Source organism: Octopus sinensis, unplaced genomic scaffold (assembly GCF_006345805.1).
Source record: "Octopus sinensis unplaced genomic scaffold, ASM634580v1 Contig09705, whole genome shotgun sequence".
NCBI classification, from domain to species: domain Eukaryota; kingdom Metazoa; phylum Mollusca; class Cephalopoda; order Octopoda; family Octopodidae; genus Octopus; species Octopus sinensis.
Window position 1 is genome coordinate 40663 of NW_021831867.1, and position 20332 is coordinate 60994.

The 20332-nt window shown below is 41.1% G+C and overlaps 2 protein-coding genes across 2 annotated transcripts; both read left to right on the forward strand.

Moving 5' to 3' along the window:
* The first annotated feature begins 12730 nt into the window (after window positions 1-12730).
* On the forward strand, window positions 12731-14501 carry LOC115228170. The gene is made up of 2 exons (XM_029798816.2): window positions 12731-14095; window positions 14151-14501. The coding sequence occupies exon 1, from the start codon at window positions 12772-12774 to the stop codon at window positions 13735-13737; it is 966 nt and encodes a 321-aa protein (XP_029654676.2). The 5' UTR covers window positions 12731-12771; the 3' UTR covers window positions 13738-14095; window positions 14151-14501.
* A 2663-nt stretch (window positions 14502-17164) lies between these two features.
* On the forward strand, window positions 17165-19650 carry LOC118761152 (microtubule-actin cross-linking factor 1-like). Its single transcript, XM_036498864.1, has 3 exons — window positions 17165-17933; window positions 17966-18109; window positions 19609-19650. The coding sequence occupies exons 1-3, from the start codon at window positions 17289-17291 to the stop codon at window positions 19648-19650; spliced, it is 831 nt and encodes a 276-aa protein (XP_036354757.1). The 5' UTR covers window positions 17165-17288.
* Window positions 19651-20332: the final 682 nt, after the last annotated feature.

A 20332-nucleotide genomic window follows, 5' to 3' on the forward strand; every position in this document is an offset into this window, starting at 1 on the left:
CCCGTTGAACGATTGCGGTTCACGGTAGAAAGAATTCGATTCCATTTCAAATAGGTGTGTCTGAGTTCATTGGACTTCAGTTCCTTGTTTAAGTGTCAGAAGACATCCGGTTTGACCTTTTGAGGCGATTTCTCTCCTTGGCCAGACCGGATATCCTTCGACTACAAGCAGCGAGAGGTGGACGTTTAGGAATAGCCATTGCTCTTGCTTCCAGAATGATCTTCGAGAAGAAGCCAATGGCTTTGCCGAGAAAGCTAAAGTTGCAAAGATTGCAATTTTTTAGTCTCGTGTTCAATGTTCGTGTTACATATAAAACAATGTATTTTTCCATCAACCATTGTGCAAAAATAGAGAAGTTCCCATTTATCTTGAAACACCCTCCGTTCATCTTTCAAGGAGCGTTTCTATTTTATTCCAGAAGAAGCACGTGACATTAACAAACACGATTTAAAAATACAATTAAAATTTTAATTAAATGTAAAAAAATAAAAAATAATTTTTTGCATTTTATAGCCATTAAATCAGACCGCACTTATGTTTGGTAAAGTACGCTGAGGGTCGCACCTATGTCTTTCGAGGGCCATATGCGGCCCGCGGGCCGCATGTTTGACACCCCTGTTATAGAACAAGTTGTAGACGAAGTGTTGGAAAATACGGAAAACAGCGATAATGAAGAAATTTTTTACAGTGGTATGCAAAATAAACAGACTACGGTCAAAGAAGTAGTAACAAAAGTGAATGAATTGGAAGAATCAGTTCTAGACATAGCTCCAATTTTGTTAAATGATTTTTACTGTTTCAGACAAAATTTGTTCAAATCAAAATCAAATCCAAATTTATTCCAAAGACCACCGTTAACCAAAAAAAAATTAACTATACCATTTACAAGTCAATTTTGCTGCTGAGAACATCATTTTTGCAATCTGGAAATTAAATTTGCAGCCAAGAATGTCAATTTTGCATGTAAGAAATCCGGTTTGCGGTTAGGAAAATCATTTTTGCAAATAGTAAATGAATTTTGCGGCTGGGAAAATCGATTTTCCAATCAAGAAATTAAATTTGCGGTCATGAAAACCAATTTTGCAAGTGAGAAATTCTATTTTGCAAGAAATTTTTATTACAAAAAAGAATTGTCAGTTAAATCTTCACATCGAATAACTGAGGGGTAATATCTCTCCACATGATTCGAGAATTCCATTAACTTTTGTGGAGTTAATACTTCTTTTGCCTCAATTACAATCCTTTCCAAGATTCTCATTCTGAATTCGGTTATTGACAGTCCCTCTGCAGTTTTTTTATAATTTATAATTATATCCATATTTTCACGAATTCTTTTTTTTACATCAGCTTTGAATGAACTCCAAGCAAGTTCTATTGGGTTGATTAAATTAAAATATGGCGCTAGTCTTAATAATTCACTTTTTTCTCCTGAATTTATTACAGACTCAAGTTGACTGTGAATAGGAGCATTATCAATTACGAATGTTGGATGTGTAGCTCTTGATTCATCACATTCATTAATAAGTTGCTTAAACCATGTTTTACAGGACTCCCCTGTATATGAGCCTCTTCTGCACTTAAAATTATATATTTGTGACGATGACATTGCAGCTATACAATGTAAATTTGATCCTCTGCTACTAGATGCAAGAACAATAGACCGACATCCAATTTTTGAACGTCCTTCTTTACAACGACAAAATAAATTAAAATTTGACTCATCTATCTAAATTATAGTTCTTCCTTTAGATCTCGCATTCAAAAGACGTGTTAAATACTCCATTCTTTTTATTTTCCTCTGTATTCATGTTAATTGTGATTGGCTGAATTGATTTCAATGAAATTAATTGTCCATCAAGCCAATTTTTTACTGTATTTAAACAAACAGTAACATTGAATTGAGTTGAATTTTTTCAGTACACTTGACCAGTGAGATCTGTCAATCACATTCAATCCAACTTAATAGAGCAGATATAATTTCTTCACTTTTTTTACTCCAAATCTTTCCTCCTTTAGGAAGTAATTCAATTTTTTTATTTTTAATCCAATAATATGCGGTTCTTTCTTTCACTCCCAAAGACCTGCATAAAGAGCGCCAATCTCCATCTCTATCGTGTGTGTCTATGATCAATTTCCGTTTTTCCATTGAATATTTTTCGTAATGTCCTCTTCCTTGTCTGTTTATGCAAATGTCTTCTGTACCATTTTCTTGTGAATTTTCGGAGGCTTCTCGATTTTGTGCCATTTTTAATTTAATTTTAAACGTAAAAATACTTGATATATATTGTTTAAACGCATTAATGTTTCGTCAAGGTTATACAAAATGAATTTGCAAAATTAAATTTCCTACTTGCTAAATTAATATTCCTACTAGCAAAATTGATTTTCCTAGCCGCAAATTAAATTTCCCACTTGCAAAACCGATTTTCATGACCGCAAATTAATTTTCTTGATTGCAAAATTGACTTTCTTAACCGCAAAAATCATTTCTTACTTGCAGAAATGAGTTTACTGACCGCAAATTAAATTTCGTACATGCAAAATAGAGTTGTAAATGGTATAGGTGATCCTGACGAATTTTATTTATTGCTCTCAGCTTCGCTCTGTGCTGCTCTCTTGAGCCCACACAAGATCGTTGAGGGCGGATCGTTCCTTTATACCATTGATGCCCTTTTGTATTCTTCTCAATGAGAGTTTCGAAAGAGATTGGTGGTTTGATAGCTTCACCTGTATACCACCTTTCGGTAAGTGTGAAAGCTTCTTTCTGGGTTGCGGAGATTTTACGGATGTTTGTATTCGAAATCAGTGGCCCCCATGAGGCACAAACATATGAGATACATGGTTCGATATACTGTGAGTAGAGTGTTTTAAGTATAGGGTGATTTCCTATTTTCAATAGACCAGTTAGGCATTTCAGGAGGTTGATTTTCTTTTCACATTTGTTCAGCACATTTGTGACATGTTTAGAGAAGTTCATGTGCGTGTCATAAGTTAATCCCAATATCTTTTGCTGAAAGGTAATACTCTTCCCTCCACAACAACTTTGATTGAAGTTTTCGATAGTCTTTTGGCTGAGGAGTAGAGAGTTGTGACAGATTTTTCTGTGTTGATCGACATCCGGTTTACGTTAAACCACTCAACTAGGTGATCCAGGTTTTGTTGTAATCTTCCTTTTGCTGTTTGGATGTTCTGGTCCCGTGATGCCAATACAATGTCATCTGCATAGGCCAGAAGCAGATCGCCATTAGGCGTCGGAATATCGGCCGTAAACAATTTGAATAGGAGAGGTGATAATGGTGAGCCCTGGGGTACACCATTTGGGAATAGACGGGAAATGGAACGAATGTTTCCAAAGCATACTTTTCCTCTTCGACCGCTGAGGAAGTTAGTCAACCAGAGCTTGAGGTCTTCAGGGATGTTTGATTGGTAGATTTTCCATGCTAGGTTTTTTCTAGGCACAGCGTCGAAGGCTTTGTGGATATCCAGCGAACAAAGTACAGTTTTCTGATGTCTTGGCTTGCACGAAATGCCAGAACGGATAAAGTTAGTCAAGGAGCTAAGGAAGCTTGCAGTGGAACAATCTTTTTTGAATCCATGCTGTTAATGATTCTCGTGAGGATGAGTTTTTCCAGAGTTTTTGACATGGAACATAATAGGGAAATTGGCCTGAAGGAGGCCGGGTCTTGTTTTGGTTTTCCACTCTTCAAAATTGGGCGGATGTTCGCCAATTTCCAAATCGTTGGGATTGAGTTGTAGTTAATCGACCAATTGTAGATTTTGTGAGAACACTGATTCCCTCATTCCCTATGTTTTTCAGGAGAATTATAGGAATGCCGTCGGGACCATGTGAATATGTTACTTTTGTTTGGTGTAGGGATTCCAATACTTCTTTTTCAGTGAAATGAGTTGAATGTTTACTTTTCAGCTTCCTTAGCGGCGGTTTGGAAAGGTCAGTCTTCATACGATCCTTGTAAGAGATTTTCGCGTAGTATTTTATTAAGGCATTTAGGTCTTTTTGGCTGAATTCGTCATCTCCAGGTGTTTCCTCATTAGCCTTCGAGATGTTCCGAATAGATTTCCAGATCTCGGATGTCGACCGATTACGGTTTAGGGACGTAAGTACTTTCCTTTATTTCGCTCTTTGAGTTTTGAATTCACTAGCTTTTATTTTGTCGTTCAACAGTTTCAAACAGATTTTTGCATCGGGGTTCGGATCCCTACTTTTTTAAGACGATTTCTTTCCTTGACAAGAGACTTCCTTCCATAGTTACATGTGTTTAGTAGTTTGAAGAAAAATTATGGTTATGGAAAAAGGATCGATGACTATTTTTTAATAAATAATAATATTTAAGACTTTTTTGCATTAATTAAATTATTAAATTTATATATATATGGTTGTTGTGGTGTTGTGCATGTCCGTTTTTATCAATAAGAAGAAAACGAATCCCATGGGCCTTTCTGCAGAATCAAATAATAAAAACAGTATAGTGGATGCAGGAGTGTTGTCTCTGTGGCTGGATAACGGCACAAGAACTAATATTAACAATAATCCTACAGTTGGAAGTCGTGCTGCACCAACTAACTTTCATTCCCTGTCCGCCATTATTAAGGATGTCAAGTGTGTCTCTGAGACTGAATGGGTGTCTCAGGTGTTCTATGCTATCAAAGAAAGATTTGGAAGGATGCCTAGAGGTGGCTGGGATCTCATTCTGAAAGAGTTCAATGAAAAATACTTAAAGTGCTCAAGTCTATGACAACTAAAAAAATGGTCAAACCACTAAATGGGAATCAAAATGTAGGGAAAAGAGGCGATTGTAGTGAAGGAAAATCTAACATGAATATTGAAATTTCTAACTTCAAGAATTGTCTAGAAGAACTCAAAGTCCAACTCGAAAGAATCAAATCTATTCCTAGAGAGTCTCGAAAACCTACCCCAAAAATCCAAAAAAATAAAGTGAAAACTAATATTCTGTCGGGATTGAATTCTGCAATTTATCGTATTACAGAAGATAATCCTCCACAAAATATGGATCAGATTACAGACATATTATATGCTGCACAGTGTGCTTATTTGGCCTTAACTATAAGGCCAAAACAAAAAGCACATGGTTGGAAAACACAGAAAACAAAATTTCGAAATTAGCAGCTGAAATTAAATTAGTGAATTCCTTTTCGAGACAAGCATTACCTCAATCTGAAAAGAAAAATGTAATGGATATTCTTTGCCGCTACGGATATAAGAAATCTAAGAAGGGAGAGCTAATGAGAATTGAGGCTTTAATGATGATCTAATCAGAATTAAAGATAAACAAATATCCATTTATAACTCGAGGAAAGAGTTCCGAAAAGACAATGCGTGCTTCGAATTAAACCGCAGAAGGTTTTACCGAAACTTATCGTCGAATAATGAAGTAACCTTATATGGCTTTGATGATAATGAGTGTTTGTTATTCTGGGAGGACGTCTGGAGAAAGAGAAATATGGATCACGTTTCGTATAATTGTGTGGATGTGAGGTCTACCGGTGGTGAAGCTATAGAACCTCAATTCACAAATGAGTTGGTTAAAGATATGCTCAAATATGTGCCTGATTGGAAGGCGTGCGGATGCGATGGAACATATAACTTTTTCATCAAGAAAATGGAATCATTACATGAATTCTTGTGTAATGAAGTAATCCGGATAATCAAGGGTGAGTACATGCCCGAGAGTTGGTTTTACACGGGATTAACTTACTTGATTCCAAAAAGGATGATTGTGAGAATCCAAAGGATTTACGTCCTATAACGTGTATGCCAACTTTGTACAAGCTTGTAACGAAGTGTGTGAATGCTAAACTCTTTGACTTTGTGGATGGATTTGGGCTGATTTCAGACAATCAACTCGAAACCAGAAAGCAATGTCAGGGTGCGAAAGAGCAAGCATTTATTAATCAATGCTTGAACAAGGAATATGGAAACAGTCTGTACTCTGCTTGGGTGGATGTAAAGAAAGCCTTTGACTCGGTTGATCACCAATTTTTATTTCACATAATGGACAGCTCTGGAATTCCACTCTGGATTATTAACTTTGTGAAAAGTATAGTCAAGAAGTGGAAAGTAAATCTACACCTTGATGGAAGAAAAATTGGTTCAATAAAGCTAACTCGAGGAATTTTACAAGGAGATTCATTATCCCCATTGCTATTTGTTATGGTAATGGATCCCCTAAGCAGGATCCTGAACTCTAAATTTCCCAAATTGCAAATTAATCAGGAGGATCTAAATATGCTGACATATTCTACCAATCACCTATTTTTTATTGACGATCTAAAGATATTTGCTCTCAAAGAAGACACTGTTATTAAAATGGTGGAAGCTGTTAAAGAATTTTTCGACATTGTTGGCCTGGAGATGAACTCTGAAAAATCGGCCTCTAATGTCAAATCTTTATCATGCTGTGAGACTTTGGAAGGAATCAATGGATATCGCTATTTGGGAGTATTTGAAGATGGAGGAAGTAATGTCCTCAAGAATAAAGTTATGGATTCAATAATGGAGAATGTAAAAAAATAACTATGTTGTCAAAAACAAAATTGAATTCGGTGAATTTATTCTATGCCATAAATGAATATGCATTGTCCCTATATAATTATTATATTGGGCTAATTAATATCGAGCCATATGAATTTGATGACATTGATAAACAAATACGTCGACTGCTCATGACACTCAAGTTACATTCCAGCCTGCAAATAAAGAAAGGCTGTATTTAGACCGCAAAACTTTTGGAAGAGGACTTGCCTCCATCTCGTTCAAGAGCGAATTAATACTCATGCAATTTCTTAAAAGCTTGGAAAGACAGTCGGCTGTGTGTTTGCGAAGGTCGGGGATTCTGCGAGTTATTAAAACAAAGAAATGGCATTTGACTACAATCGCAGGATTTCTTACCTCTAAATACGCTATTGCTGACACAGAAAGCATAGATATTAATTTTCTCCAAGACATTCAGAAAAAATATTTGCTAAACAAAATAAAGTCCAAGTACTACACTCTGTTATGTTCAAATGCTTGAATGAATCAAATGTCGATCTTTCTACTTCCTCAGAATGGTTAGCCAAAGGAAATAATGGCCCCCGAAGTGAAGCATTATACTGCCTTCTGCAAGATAGAAATTTGTTTTTTGCAAACACGAGGCCGTTATGCAATCATTGTAAAAAAAGTAAACAAACTGTTGATCATCTGGCCACACAGTGTGGTAAAATGCTCAATAGCGATTACCTCCGAAGACATGACGAGGTGGTTAAATGTGTCCATCTTCATATTTGTCGAATGTATGGAATCAAAAAGAACAGGAAATTAAAGACTCATTCAGTTCAGTCGATATTGTCAACTCAAAATGTAGAAATTAAAGTTGACACGTCAATTATAACAGAAAATAAAGTCAACTTCAATAAACCGGATATCTTTGTTTATGACAAGATTAAAAAGGAAATAACCTTAATCGAGGTGGGCATAACATCTCAGGACCGCTTAAAACAAGTGGAAGTTGAGAAACTTCAAAATATGATTTCCTTGCAAATGAACTGTCACTACTCTACGAATGCCAAGTTAAAATTATTCCTGTGGTTCTGACCTGGGATGGTGTTGTCACAAGATGCTTCAAAAATTATATGGATAAACTATATATTGAAAAATCTACAATGACATACATCCAATCGATTGTGCTCAAAAGGACGCTAGAGAGCATGATAATTGAACACAAGCATGGAATGAAGATAACTGGCGAGGAATATACCTCTGCGACCGATCAACTAGTAGAAATGGCATGCCGCCAGGAATTCATTCAAAGATAAAAGACGCACAACAACCGACGCAGAGATAGAGAATGAAGAGGAACAAGCAGCAGACTCTTCTCCTAAAAGGAGAAGAGAGACTATCAATCAGGATTGAAAGTCCTAATTAATTAAATATTTTAATCTTAATTAATTTTGGTTTCGTAAATAAACGTCTTAATTAAATTTATATTGATATTAATTTTTTGACAAAACCTCAGTTTTTGGAACACTTAGTGTTCCAATTCAAGGTCGGACTGTATTACACCCTAATCTCGGGTGAGTGAGATTGGTGGGGCAGTCCAACACTTGCTCACAGTACTGCAAACTTCTTCCCTCTCCTTCTCAATCATTCTATATTATCAGACATCTCGTCAATCGATTTCAGCAGTCGGTGCGACGTAGGTGGCATCCAATCCGTGTTTTGTAGGTAATTGAAACCAGGCATTTCTCCTCTTGCTCAATTCTCTACAATTCCTTTGTTAATCATCTTGACTGCTTCCGAAACAGAAACCACTGCGACACCGCTTGCCTAAAATTTTTTCTTATATGCTATCCGTGGATTAGCACTGCATGGATGGACGTAAATAATACACAATCTCTCTCTGCTTTAATAAATGTGGCATTCCAGTAAAAATATATGATTTAAACGACAGTAATGAAAAAAATAGTGTTCTATCTTTTTGTGAATAGGGACGGAGTAGGTTTAAAAGTATTACAAAGTGTTCAATCTCCTATATCGAAAGATTATTTATTCAAGGCCCGACAAGAACATACATTCTGGCATTTGTAATGAAAAAGACACTAGAAAGCATCGTTCTGGAGCATAGGAATGGGAATTAATATGCCTAATAAAGAAGTCATTACGGCAGTTGTTTGCAATGACAAACTAATAATGCGAAAACCCCAGATGAAACAAATTGACAAGTTATAAATGACTCTGAGCATGAAAGTAAATGTGGAAATAATGAGTTATGGAGTCCCCTCAAGATGAGAAAAATTTCCAAAAACTAGGATCAATAATTACTTAATTTCTTATTATTTTCGGTTTTGGATTTAGTTAATAAAGTTTTTAATTTATTTGTTGTCTAACCAATGAGTTATTCGCAATAAAATATTAGCCTTAATTAGAATGCTTTCACTTGTCCTACTTTTGGTTGACTTAGTGGTCCAAAGAGACTGTGATTTAACACAACAGTTTTTGAAAAATTTCTTATTTGAATCAGAGTTTTGCAAAACTGTGAATTCAATGGAGCAAATGCTGCAGAACATAACACAATAATTGCAATTTCTAGCAACGTTCTATTTCCAAATGGAGAAATATTCTCGAATTTAACGTACTTGGAGCAATTGTAATCAACATTTTATTAACACTAGTCACTGTCGTGGAGACTCGCTAAAGAGAATACTAAACAACTCATTTGACGGGTTGATTCACCTACGCCATATGTACATTCAAATATTTTGAATCATTAGAGAACTGCAATCCTGTAGTGACCTTCGTTACGTGAACGTAGATGCCTTTGCAAGTCTAGTCGGATCATTAAGCCTGTACAAATCTTATTCTAACATTAAAGTGACATGCCATTAAATACCATTTTCCTGAGGCCAAAAATCAGTCTTCCCCTCTACATGAGGTATTTTAACTTACTGACTTTGTAGTATTATTGACGGCCAGAAAATGTGCATATTCACAAATGGGTCCCAACCCATAATGTATACTTATATATTCAAATATAAGGATTACAACAGTGACAAATCAGCTAGATATCAAATTAACTGATAAAAGTGTAGAAATGGATCCATTTGCAACAACAGACGCAACACTAATAATCACTGAGGAAGCCTATGGTGTGTTAGTTTACTCACAATAGATTGCAACCTCTGCCGATATCCCGCATCAAGCAATCTTCTATGCTGGAAGGATTGCTTTTGACCTACATTTCGGATGTTACTAATTGACTAACCTAATTATTTGCTTTAATATTTCCTTGTTCCTCTTTTGCGACACCACTTGCCAAAAATTCTTTTTTAGATGCTATTAATGGATTAGCACAGCTTAGATAGATGTGAAATAAAACACAATCTTCCCCTGCTTAATAAGTCTGGCATTCCTGTAAAAATGTAATTTACACAACAATCATGCAAACAATTTAGTGTTCATATCCCTCATGAATAAACTAGTCGATAATGACGTGACAGAAGAAGAATTTGTCAACTTGGACTTTTAACTACCCACTGAAAATCTCAATGAATAGGAATCATTCCCCGTTGGCCAATACAAACAGTCTCAGCTTCTGAAGATAATGACGATGACTCAGATAAGCAAACAGGCCAGAAAATATAGAGAAATTACTACGCACAAATGTTCAAAAAATGCTAAATCTACCACTTTGTTTGCATTCAAGACCCTGCATTACTCGATCCCGTCGACAGACTGATCTATCCAAAAATAAAACGATTGCTAAATCGAGGCTAAAAACGAGCCAATCCTTATTGACAAATTTTTATTAATATCACTTTGTCGTTATAAGTAAATTTGATGTGCAATATACCGGTCTCCTCTCTATAGGAATCGGTTTAGAGTGATTTGATTGTATATAATAAAATTATTTGTCACCCTTCGTCCCCTTTGTCGTATATTTATTTTGAAGGAATAATAATTAAGTAATAATGAAATGACATAAAAATAAAGGAATTGTTGTTTGGTTGTGTGGTATGCCCAATAAGTGATCTCTGTTTAGTAGGATGGCGGAGTCGGGAAACAAGTCAGAAATGGACATAAACGAGGAAACTCGAAAGGCAATGGAGGAGTCGAACGAGATCCAGAATCTGTTGGAACAACTGCAGAGCAAATTCGAGAGCATGTCCGAGGATATAATGGCCAAAAGTATTGTCGTGGCTGACTCGCAGTCGACCAAATGGGCGGACGGATTGACGAAATGGAGAATTCCATCAACGAAATGATCGAGCAGACTCAGTCCGAGATTGATGCCTCCAACTAATTTTCTTTTTTTGATAATAAATTTGGTTGTTAGTTAATTTTGGTTGTGTGTGATTGTCCTGTGCGACAATAAGTACTTCTCTGGAAGGGATTAGACTGCCTTTGTGATTATAATTTGAATTCCCTGGAAGAGTACGCCTTCTATGAGTTACTCCACAAACACATAAAAGACAATTCAACCTAAACCCAGTCCTCAATGTGGCCGGCGAAATAATTCCTGTCATAAAAAACCCGAAAATCCTTGGAGTCGTATTCGATCAATGCCTATCTTTCACGCAACACGTGGAGCTCATTTTCACCAAAGCCAAACGAAAACTGAATGCACTACGTGCCTTATCTGGGCAAACTTAAGGCCAAGCCAAAGAATGCCTCACTTTGGTTTACAAACAATTTGTCAGAACATCTATGAACTATGCTAGTCCAGCATGGTCATGGAACTTGTCTCATTCAAACCTCCAAAAACTCTAAAGAATCCAAAACTCAGGGCTACGCACAATAACTGGCTGCCTTGCATCCACTCCCATCGATCATCTTCATTGGGAGTCCTGTATTCTTCCGGTCGATGACCATTTGACGATGAGAGGACTCCAATTCCTACAGGAAATACAAGACTCTTCTGATCCAAGTCACAAAATCTCTATTCCAGAAAACAAAAGACACATCATTTTTACTCTGGCCGATCAATGTAGATGTCTATCAAAAATACTCTCAACCAACAATGGGAAAACTGCGAATAAACTAATCCATGACTACATCTCCACTCGTGCTATCAGGATGCTCAAAAACAACAAACTTCTTAACAGCCATCCATTGGCACACTCACAATTTACTTGTTTGCGGGGTTCCATTATTCTTGATGTGGTAGACACAGCCTTCCACTGGTTGAGAAAGAAGTGGTATTCAAAATTGGTCCCAAATAGTAAAACGGTTATTGATACAAAAACGAATAGAAATATTATAGGAATAAAAATGTGAACATTAAGAACTGCGGTAAAGTGATATAATGGAGACAGTCAACCACATTTCGACCTGCCTGAAACAACTATTGACAACCAGTTCCCAGTTGTACGAGAGGGGGTGTTACTCGGCGGATAGAATACGACACAGCCTGACACACCATTTGACAGCACTGCAGGAGGTGATGTCATCAAGAGAGGAAGGGAAGGTGACACAACTGCTGAGGCGGATGGACTACCTGCGTCCCAAGAACACATCATTCTGCCTCCTTGTTGACTACAAAGTGAAGTCGTGCCTTATTGGTAGAGTCAACTCAAGGAGGGAGATCGAGTGCAGTTTATGGAGATGGATGGACTCGACGACTACTTGGTTGCCTCCCTAATGTCATTGCAGGTGGAGACTGCGAAGGGGGACAGAATCTCCATTCCGTGGCTGTTTGTCCAAGACGAGAGTCTAAGCGAGTGAGTGCTTAAGGCAACATGCTTAATCGATCGAGACTGATTTGTTTATAATTATTCGCAGAATCAAACGAGAACTGATGGAGTTTTACGAAAAGATAACCTTCAGGAAGAACAGCAATGAGGGCACTCATAACATGACCACTGGATATGTCCAAATCACCTCCACCAACACACAGTACGCCTCCAAGTCATACATCTGGACAAAGTGAGGGTCCTCCTTATTCCAGTCCACATTCAGTCCTGTCCATTTCCGAGAGGCCCGAAAGGATGTTCCGAGAGAGATTGGTCGTGGAGGTGAGACTGGATGCACTCCCTGCCCCAATCGACCTCACGTGTGCTATAGACAGAGGGCATTTGGCCATTCTTGGACAAGACCTGTTTGCGGTCAAACAACCAAATGACTCGTATTCCCTCACCACCACCACCGAATTGGTTTCCCAGAGGAGACTCCGCTTGGTCGTCCTCCCACCAAACACACAACCCCCACAACCAAACTTTGGTCTTGTCTTCTCAACCCTTTCGGAGAATTGTTCCCAAATGTCCTGGGAGACACTGAATCCCCAAATCACTCCACTGGAAGGACACAGTCCCCCGCCCTTGGAGGACTGCGATGACTATCAAGTGAGAGGGGACTTGTTTGTATTTGTGGACCATCGACAACACGGACGGGTTTGCTCAGTGCAGGAAGCTTTCGGGGAAGAAAGACTGTCATTGGAGCACGTCCACTCTCTTGTGAAGACATTCTTCGACAACAGCCTGTCGCCCCCCGTCTACCACGCACATTGGAAGTGCCTCTGCTCACTCCCACTGCCTGCCTGTCAGAATGACTTTGTGCTGAGGGATGTGTGTTCCCCCCACCTCCTCATCACACAATGCCTCACTCTCGCATTGACCAGACCATTGTGGGACTATCCTCTGTCCAGGTCAATCACGCTGAAGGAAGCACTCCTCACGTTTCTGATAAACATGACCTGGTTTTCCTTCCGCTGTGGGATAAAGGAAACATTCGAGTCATTCTATAAAGTATACACCTGTCCCCGTGGGTGGTGGAACAAACGAACTCTCCGATTGTTCTTTGATTTGGTTACTCCCACGTTCTTCCCACCCTCCCCCCTCTGTCCCCACACAACATACTGTCTGAGGAATCAACAAATGGGCACGTTGACTGCATTCGCCCAGGGACTCACCAACAAGTCTCCTCAACAAGTCATTCATGAACTCAGTCTGTCCCTCCCAACAAGACCTGCCTTTGCTAAGGGCAGTGTCGGGGAAATTACTAAATTTAATATATTCGGGCAGGACTTTGTACTCTCAGAGTCCCTCATTTCGCGGAATGTGGTCTCCTTTATGGTGAGACAGGAATGTGAATTGTTGTATGACTTCAATTCGGGGGTGGCATACTTTCTGGGCAGCCAACTGATCGTGCAGTATTTGACTGAGTTGTTAGTCAAGTTGGCCGACGAGTGGGGCATCCAATCATGGGACTGCAAAGTAATCATTTGAGTGATTGGACAAAGAGGGAGACCGAGTCACTCATTCGAGACATGGACATGTACCGGCGGGCAGTCATTACATATAGTCCTCACCCCCCTCCTTCCAATTTAATTCACACTCTCCAAAAGGTCGGCCAACTCATTCAAATTAGACATTGGACTACTTCCACGCTGGGAAGGAAGCCTTGGACTACACAGACTGGTCGTGCGAGGTGTTCAGAGGACTGGTTGAGGATTGTGAGGCACTCCTGTCGTCCATCGAGAAAGAGGCGGGCAACGTGTCTTCAGTCAAGGATTTGGAGAATAAAATGAAAAATGGAAAGCGAGAGTTCATTTTGAAAGTGGAGCAAGTTCAAAATAAATATCGGGTAAAGTATATATTATTAATTTAAAATTGTCTCTTTGGCAATAACCCATCCTTAGGACACAATCACGTCCAGTTGGCCCAACAACAAAATCGCGGAAAACTGCATGAGTCACATTTATCTTCCCTCAACGACCAGTTCAGCCAAGTCGATTCTCCACCGCTTCGAAGAATTGGCGGATTGTTTAGAACAAATTACCCGCCGGGCAGACACACTATGTCGAGAAAAGGAAGGCGAGTTGGAACGGATAAAAAACAAGTTCATTCTCTTCCGGACTGATCTGTCTGCTCTGTCTTCGAGGATTGACAGCCAATCAGACGACGTGGTCACAGAAATCGCAGAAATAGGCAAACAAGTGAGGGAGGAGTGGCAAGTGGCAGAAAGACTAAAAAATGAGATCGAGGACATGATTAAAGTAGTTTAAGAACTGCTGATTGTGACAGTCCGATCCTTCTCTCGGAGATTTGCTGAATAATGCGCTCGCCGTGTTGGCCAATGCAGTCGCCTTGAAGGGCGTGGTGGCAGACTTGTCGAGTCTGGCAGGAAAGCACTCAACCAAGTATTGACTGTGTTGGTGACTGTCCCAGACTGGAGCCACTCGAAAGAATTATCAAGGAAACTGCCGACTTGTTTCAGACTGGTTTAAACGAATCATTGGAAGAACAACTGAGACGACTGTCCTCTGCGCGGGACCGTGTGGATAAAGTGAGGATTGGGTGACCATTCAGGCTGTGGTGGATCTGTCGGACTGCATTGGATGTGGGGAGTTATTGGAGCGTTGGAAAGTCGTGCGAGAAAATGTGTTAGTGCGAGTAGTCAATAAAGTATGAAACAAGTACGACAAATAGGTCCAATCGGGCATGAGCAATCTGCTGGCGTGGATGGACAAGACCGACTCCCAACTAGAACAGAACGAGGGGACTATGATGACTGTATATTCCACTCTGACCACGACAGACTATCGAGGCTGCAATGTCGGACAAAATGAGGGAGGTGACACAACTCTTGAGAATATTCACAACCCTCGCATCCTTTCGAGTCACCGAGAACGGGGGATTACTTTTATTGAGAAATAAATTGGCCACCCGAAGCCTCGCTGTCCTCCAGTCCATGACTAAAAAGTATTAACATTGCACTAAATGTAGGTTTGGTGACTTTAGGGAGGCAGTGAATATTATCAATCGAATTAATCCAGTCCTTCAGGAGTTGAGGGACACTGAGGGAGAGGACATTCTACAAGTATTCCCCAATTTGAACTGCCCAGTCTCACTACATTCTGAGAAACATTTCCCTCAGTCAGTTATATATCGCCCGAATTGGCAAACTGAGCACACACAGTGAATGCGCTCATGTTCTTCAACGACAACTCGACCACATCAGGCAGGCCAAAGACACAAGTCAATTCGACTGTTGTGGAGATGTACACGTTACTATTCAGAAAATACACGATTTGTGCAAAGAGGCAGTCGAGAGTGACATTCCAATCGACCCCGACCTGTTGAGACATGAACAGAATATAAACAATGTAAGTCCACGCCCACACTGTCACAGAACTTGCTGGCAGTCCTCACACAACTCACTCATTCAGACATTCTTAATTTGACTGACAAAGCACAACACAGGGCACGAATACTCGCCCACGTGTATAAAGAGACCGCCCACGTGTGGGACATTATTTCCGCATTTTTTGAATTTGTCAAGTCCAGTATTTGCACCTTCAATGAGCACATGACACAATCCGTGGAGAGTGTCCCCCAACAGGCAGTCCCCTCTAACATATGCACAGATTATATTTTCCCAATTCGAGTCCCAAAGAAGGGGGATGGAGCAAGTGATGAGAGTTCTCAACTCGGTGGAGGAGTATTTGGGAGAGTCGGCATTGAGGATTGTTCGGAGAGTGGAAATGAGGTATCAAGTAGCCCTCCAGGAATTCGAACGGAGTCACGCGACTTTGTCTCGACACTGTCAAGTGATTGAGTCGAGGACTGAGGCAATGAGGGAAATGGAATCAGTTTTCATCATTCCCCTCATTTCTGCAGACTTTGGAAAGGAAAATGAGAGAATTGAAGTGTGCCTTGGCAAATGAGCAGTCCAAAGTGGACTACCAGGACTTGCTTGATGACTCGATCGCCATATCAGCCATGTTACTAAACTATGAACGACTACTGGACTCGGTGAGTCCTTTCCAATGCGACTCGCGGTTTGAAGAAATGGTCTTTTCGTGGGCGGACATTTGTCAAGAATTGAGCAAACTGAGAGTGATGAGTATTCCCGATTGTGTAGAGCAATGTGGAATACACTCGAGTACTCCTCAGTCGGGAATGTGTGTGGCAGTCTGACACTGATTTGGAACGTCTGTACAATGTGTATTACTCTCTCCAAGTTGAATATTATTCTGACCAGTAGGCCGAGTTGGAAGAACTGGCCCAACACAGAGCATTGCAAAGCACAGTAAGGGAGATTGATGCACGGTCCTCTCAGCTCTCAGTGTACTCCAACAGGGTGGAGTCCAATATTATGAGAGTATATTCTCCCATCAATGTCCTCAGATCAACCACGTGTTGTCCTATAGGAGACACTTGGAATGGGTGGAGAACAGTCTTTGTGCGTGCATACACATTCAACCACTTTCGACGGATGAGGACACACTGAGGACTCAGATTGAAGGATTCGAGGTATGAGCAGGTCTAATGGTAGAGGGAATGTGAGAAATTGAACGAGGACGATTACCGGAGATGTGTGGCGGTAGCAAAAGAGGTGGTAAAGGATGGAGGGGATGGTGGTTTGGTGGATGAAATAGAGAGGGGATGGGGGAGGGCGATGGAATATTGTGAATACATTCGAGTAGTGAGTGTGGGTGAAGAATAGAATCGAGTGGAGTGGCACAAGAGTGGAGTGAGGGAGGATGGAGGAGAGATATTCCGAGGAGAGTGTTTGGAGGAGACGTGGTTGTGTGAAGTGGAGGAGTATCTGTTGTCGAACGGGAATGTGTTTGGGGACATGAAGACAGTGGGAATGTTGTTAGAACAGCACAAAGTATGGGTGTGTGAGTAAAAGGGAGGAGATGGGACGGGAGTTGGCAAGTAGAGTGGGGAGTGAGTGGGGGCGAGTGGGTGAACTGATGGCCGAGAGGGGGAGGAACCTTGGGCGAGCAGTGGAATTGGTGTGAGTGGTGTGTAATGTGGAGGCAGAGGACATGGAGAAGGGAGTGGAATACGCCCGAAAGGTGATCAAAGTGGCAGAACAAGTGCTGAGAGTGCGTCCGTCCTGCGAGGACAAGAACCAACTGCTGTCGGCCATTGACAAGCACGAAGTAAGAGGGGACAGTTCATTGCAGACTTTCCTGGAGTGTTTGGCGGAAGATGAGAAGAGAATAGACCGACTGAAGGAGACCATCGACACAATAATGAGTCGAGTCCACCCAAACGCAGTCCGCTTCGTCCGCTACGACTACACCATCAGTTGTGCCAGTTGGGAACAGGTCGTCCAACCACCACATTCCCAGATTGTCAAGAAGGCACAACTGAGAACTGAGCACTTGAATGGTCTCTTTCTCCGGGCCAAACAGGACGCCCTCCACGCTGACCAAACATTGCAGTGGTTGACCGACGCCAGACATTTCCTGGCTGACAAGATGAGATATCCGTTGCCCGAGGACATTACCATGCTCACTCAACTCATGCAAGACCACCAAGTCCAGTCATTCTCTATTTCAGGAATTCGAGCACAGTCTGAGGGACAAATACGACCAACTATCCACTCCACAATTATCCCACCTGTGGAAGGCCCTCAACACCACCTCCGCCCAATACTCACAAACTCTCCAACACTCCATCGACCAGTACGGCAGAGTATTCTATTCCCTCACACCAGTTCGAACATGTCGACTTTGCCCGCTGGCGAACCAACTACTTGTCCTGGATTAAGGCCAACAAACTCAGAATAACCGACTTTTTCCGCAAAAACCAACAGGAAGGCCGCATCACCAGGGAACGTTTTGTCACCGGACTCGTCAAGGCAGGTCACACCACTCCATCACTCACCAGGCCTCGACAGTCCACGTCCTCAACTCAATGCCGTCTTCTCCCTCTTCGCTGGGCCACACTCGGACGACATGGACTACACTCTCCTAATCGACGCACTCACTCAGAAGGTCCCCACTCAGACAAACACCCCTCCCTCCCTAGAACGGGCTATCCAACACGAGTTGACCAACTGCACGTGTCACAGACCACTCAGAGTTAATTATATTTCCGATGGACGATATCAAGTATTCTTCCCCACGACCTGTAGATTGGGTCGTCCATCAGGTATGTCCACATCACACACACTGGAGTCTTTGTCCGAGTAGGCGGGGGGTGGCAATCCCTCTCTCAATTCATCCGGGCGGTCGACCCCTGTCGTGCCACTCACTTCACACGGCCTACGAGTAGTCCTCACTCCAGTTCTCCAAATGGCCTACCCACACTACTCCGCTATAAGGACACGACCAGTGATGGACATTCCTTTCCTCAGTACTCTTCCCTGGACTTCCAGGACACGACGACCGACCTCAGTCCATTCTCCCGCAGATACAACTTATAAAACTTTTCTTTAATTCTGTGGTCATTTTGGTTAAGGCTTAGTCCAGTACATTCAATTGTAGGCATAAATCTACAAATATTCCCAAATTACTTTTTTTTGACAAGTTTTTATTTAATACTAAAACATATTTTGTTTGAAATAGATAATTTAAATTTATATCCTTCCTGCATGGGTATGTTGTGGGTTATATCGATTACTAAATTGAATATTTTGATAAATATAGACAACCATTTTATTGGACTCAGCAGATCATCCGACGACGAAGAAGACGAATCATTCGACTGGCTGGTTGTTAATCGTAATAACCCAAGGCCGACCCCGAGACCAACAAAAAGTCAGCCGAGAAGACGAAAGAACCCCGAAACAATCGGGCGAAGAAAGTATCAAATCGAATCGAAATGGCGGTGTTGGAGGAGACGGGGAGGGAAGCAGAGGAGAGAATACGAGCGGAGGAAATGGCGTCGGAAATGTGGTTGATGGAGGATCTGATTGGTGGAATGAGTGTGTCGGGTGCGTTGTCGTCCAGACTGAAGTGTCTGCCGTTGAAAGAAGTGGTGGAGAGTGCGGTGGCGTACATCGACGAGGGCAAAGTAGAGTGAGTGAGTGATGGCAGGGCAACCCGCTGTACTGCACGTTCGTGGAGACGTTCGTGGTGTCCCTCTGCCAAACAAGTAGATTGGTGTGTTGAGTGTAGTCAAGAGGGAGGACACGCTCACTAAAATAATCACCAACTTGACTGCCCTCACCAACACTCCCAACACAGTCGAACAGGTCACACAACAGAAAAAGAAGAAGAAAAAGGCCAAACCAAAACTCAACCTCCGCGACGAGATTCCCTTCCATGACGAATTGCCACACGACTCCCCCGACGATTTTATGTAGTGTATTTGTCATTACTTGTACTCTTATTAATACTCAATTGAATCATCCAGTGCATTTCAAAGCTGCAAGATTATATTGCAGATATCGACTAGGATTAATAACACAGTGAGCGAACACTTTTGGTCATCCTTGAGAGGTCATTTTATTGTCTATGAAGAACGGGTATTCTCGGAGTCACACAAGTATGGCCTCAATCGTAGAATACCTTGGCAATTTGTTTTTTTGTCCTGTTTAGACTGCAGGGAGTACTTTCCTCTGATAACACCTACTTCATTTAACGTACGCTGGAGGTTAAAAATCGCCCTATTGATATCCCTGGAGTTAAATGCTACCAACTGTTGAGTTTGAGGGTAAGAAAAGCACACTGTGAATGAATGGAGTGAATTATTAAAAGTGAAAATCGAGTTGTGAATTGCTGGTGATTTTATGGAGGAGACCCATTTCCCACAATCTGAGCTGTTTGTTGGCGAGGAAGCGGGCATTCATGATCTGCTGCTCCTCAAAGTTGAGATTGTCCAATTTGTTGGTCCTCGTTTGTTCGGGAGAGGAGGAACTCATAATAATGGAGAACCTGGAAATGAATGCCTGGAAATAATATTGGGGGGCACATTAATAAGGAATATTCGCACATTTTCATAATCGGGCAAATGGAAGGATCTGAGATGAAGACCCACGTGGTAGTAGAATCGACTAATTAGATTGACGACGGTGGCATCGGCGGCGAGAATGTGTCTGTGGAGGTGTCTGTAGTGATATGGGAGGTCGGCGGGCTGG

Coding starts and splice junctions, on each gene's coding strand:
- LOC115228170 (XM_029798816.2), top strand. CDS start 12,772: ATGTCCTGGGAGACACTGAATCCCCAAATCACTCCACTGGAAGGACAC.
- LOC118761152 (XM_036498864.1), top strand. CDS start 17,289: ATGGAGAAGGGAGTGGAATACGCCCGAAAGGTGATCAAAGTGGCAGAA. Junction 17,934..17,965: donor CTCCAACACTCCATCGACCA/GTACGGCAGAGT, acceptor CCCTCACACCAG/TTCGAACATGTCGACTTTGC. Junction 18,110..19,608: donor TTGTCACCGGACTCGTCAAG/GCAGGTCACACC, acceptor TGAATCATCCAG/TGCATTTCAAAGCTGCAAGA.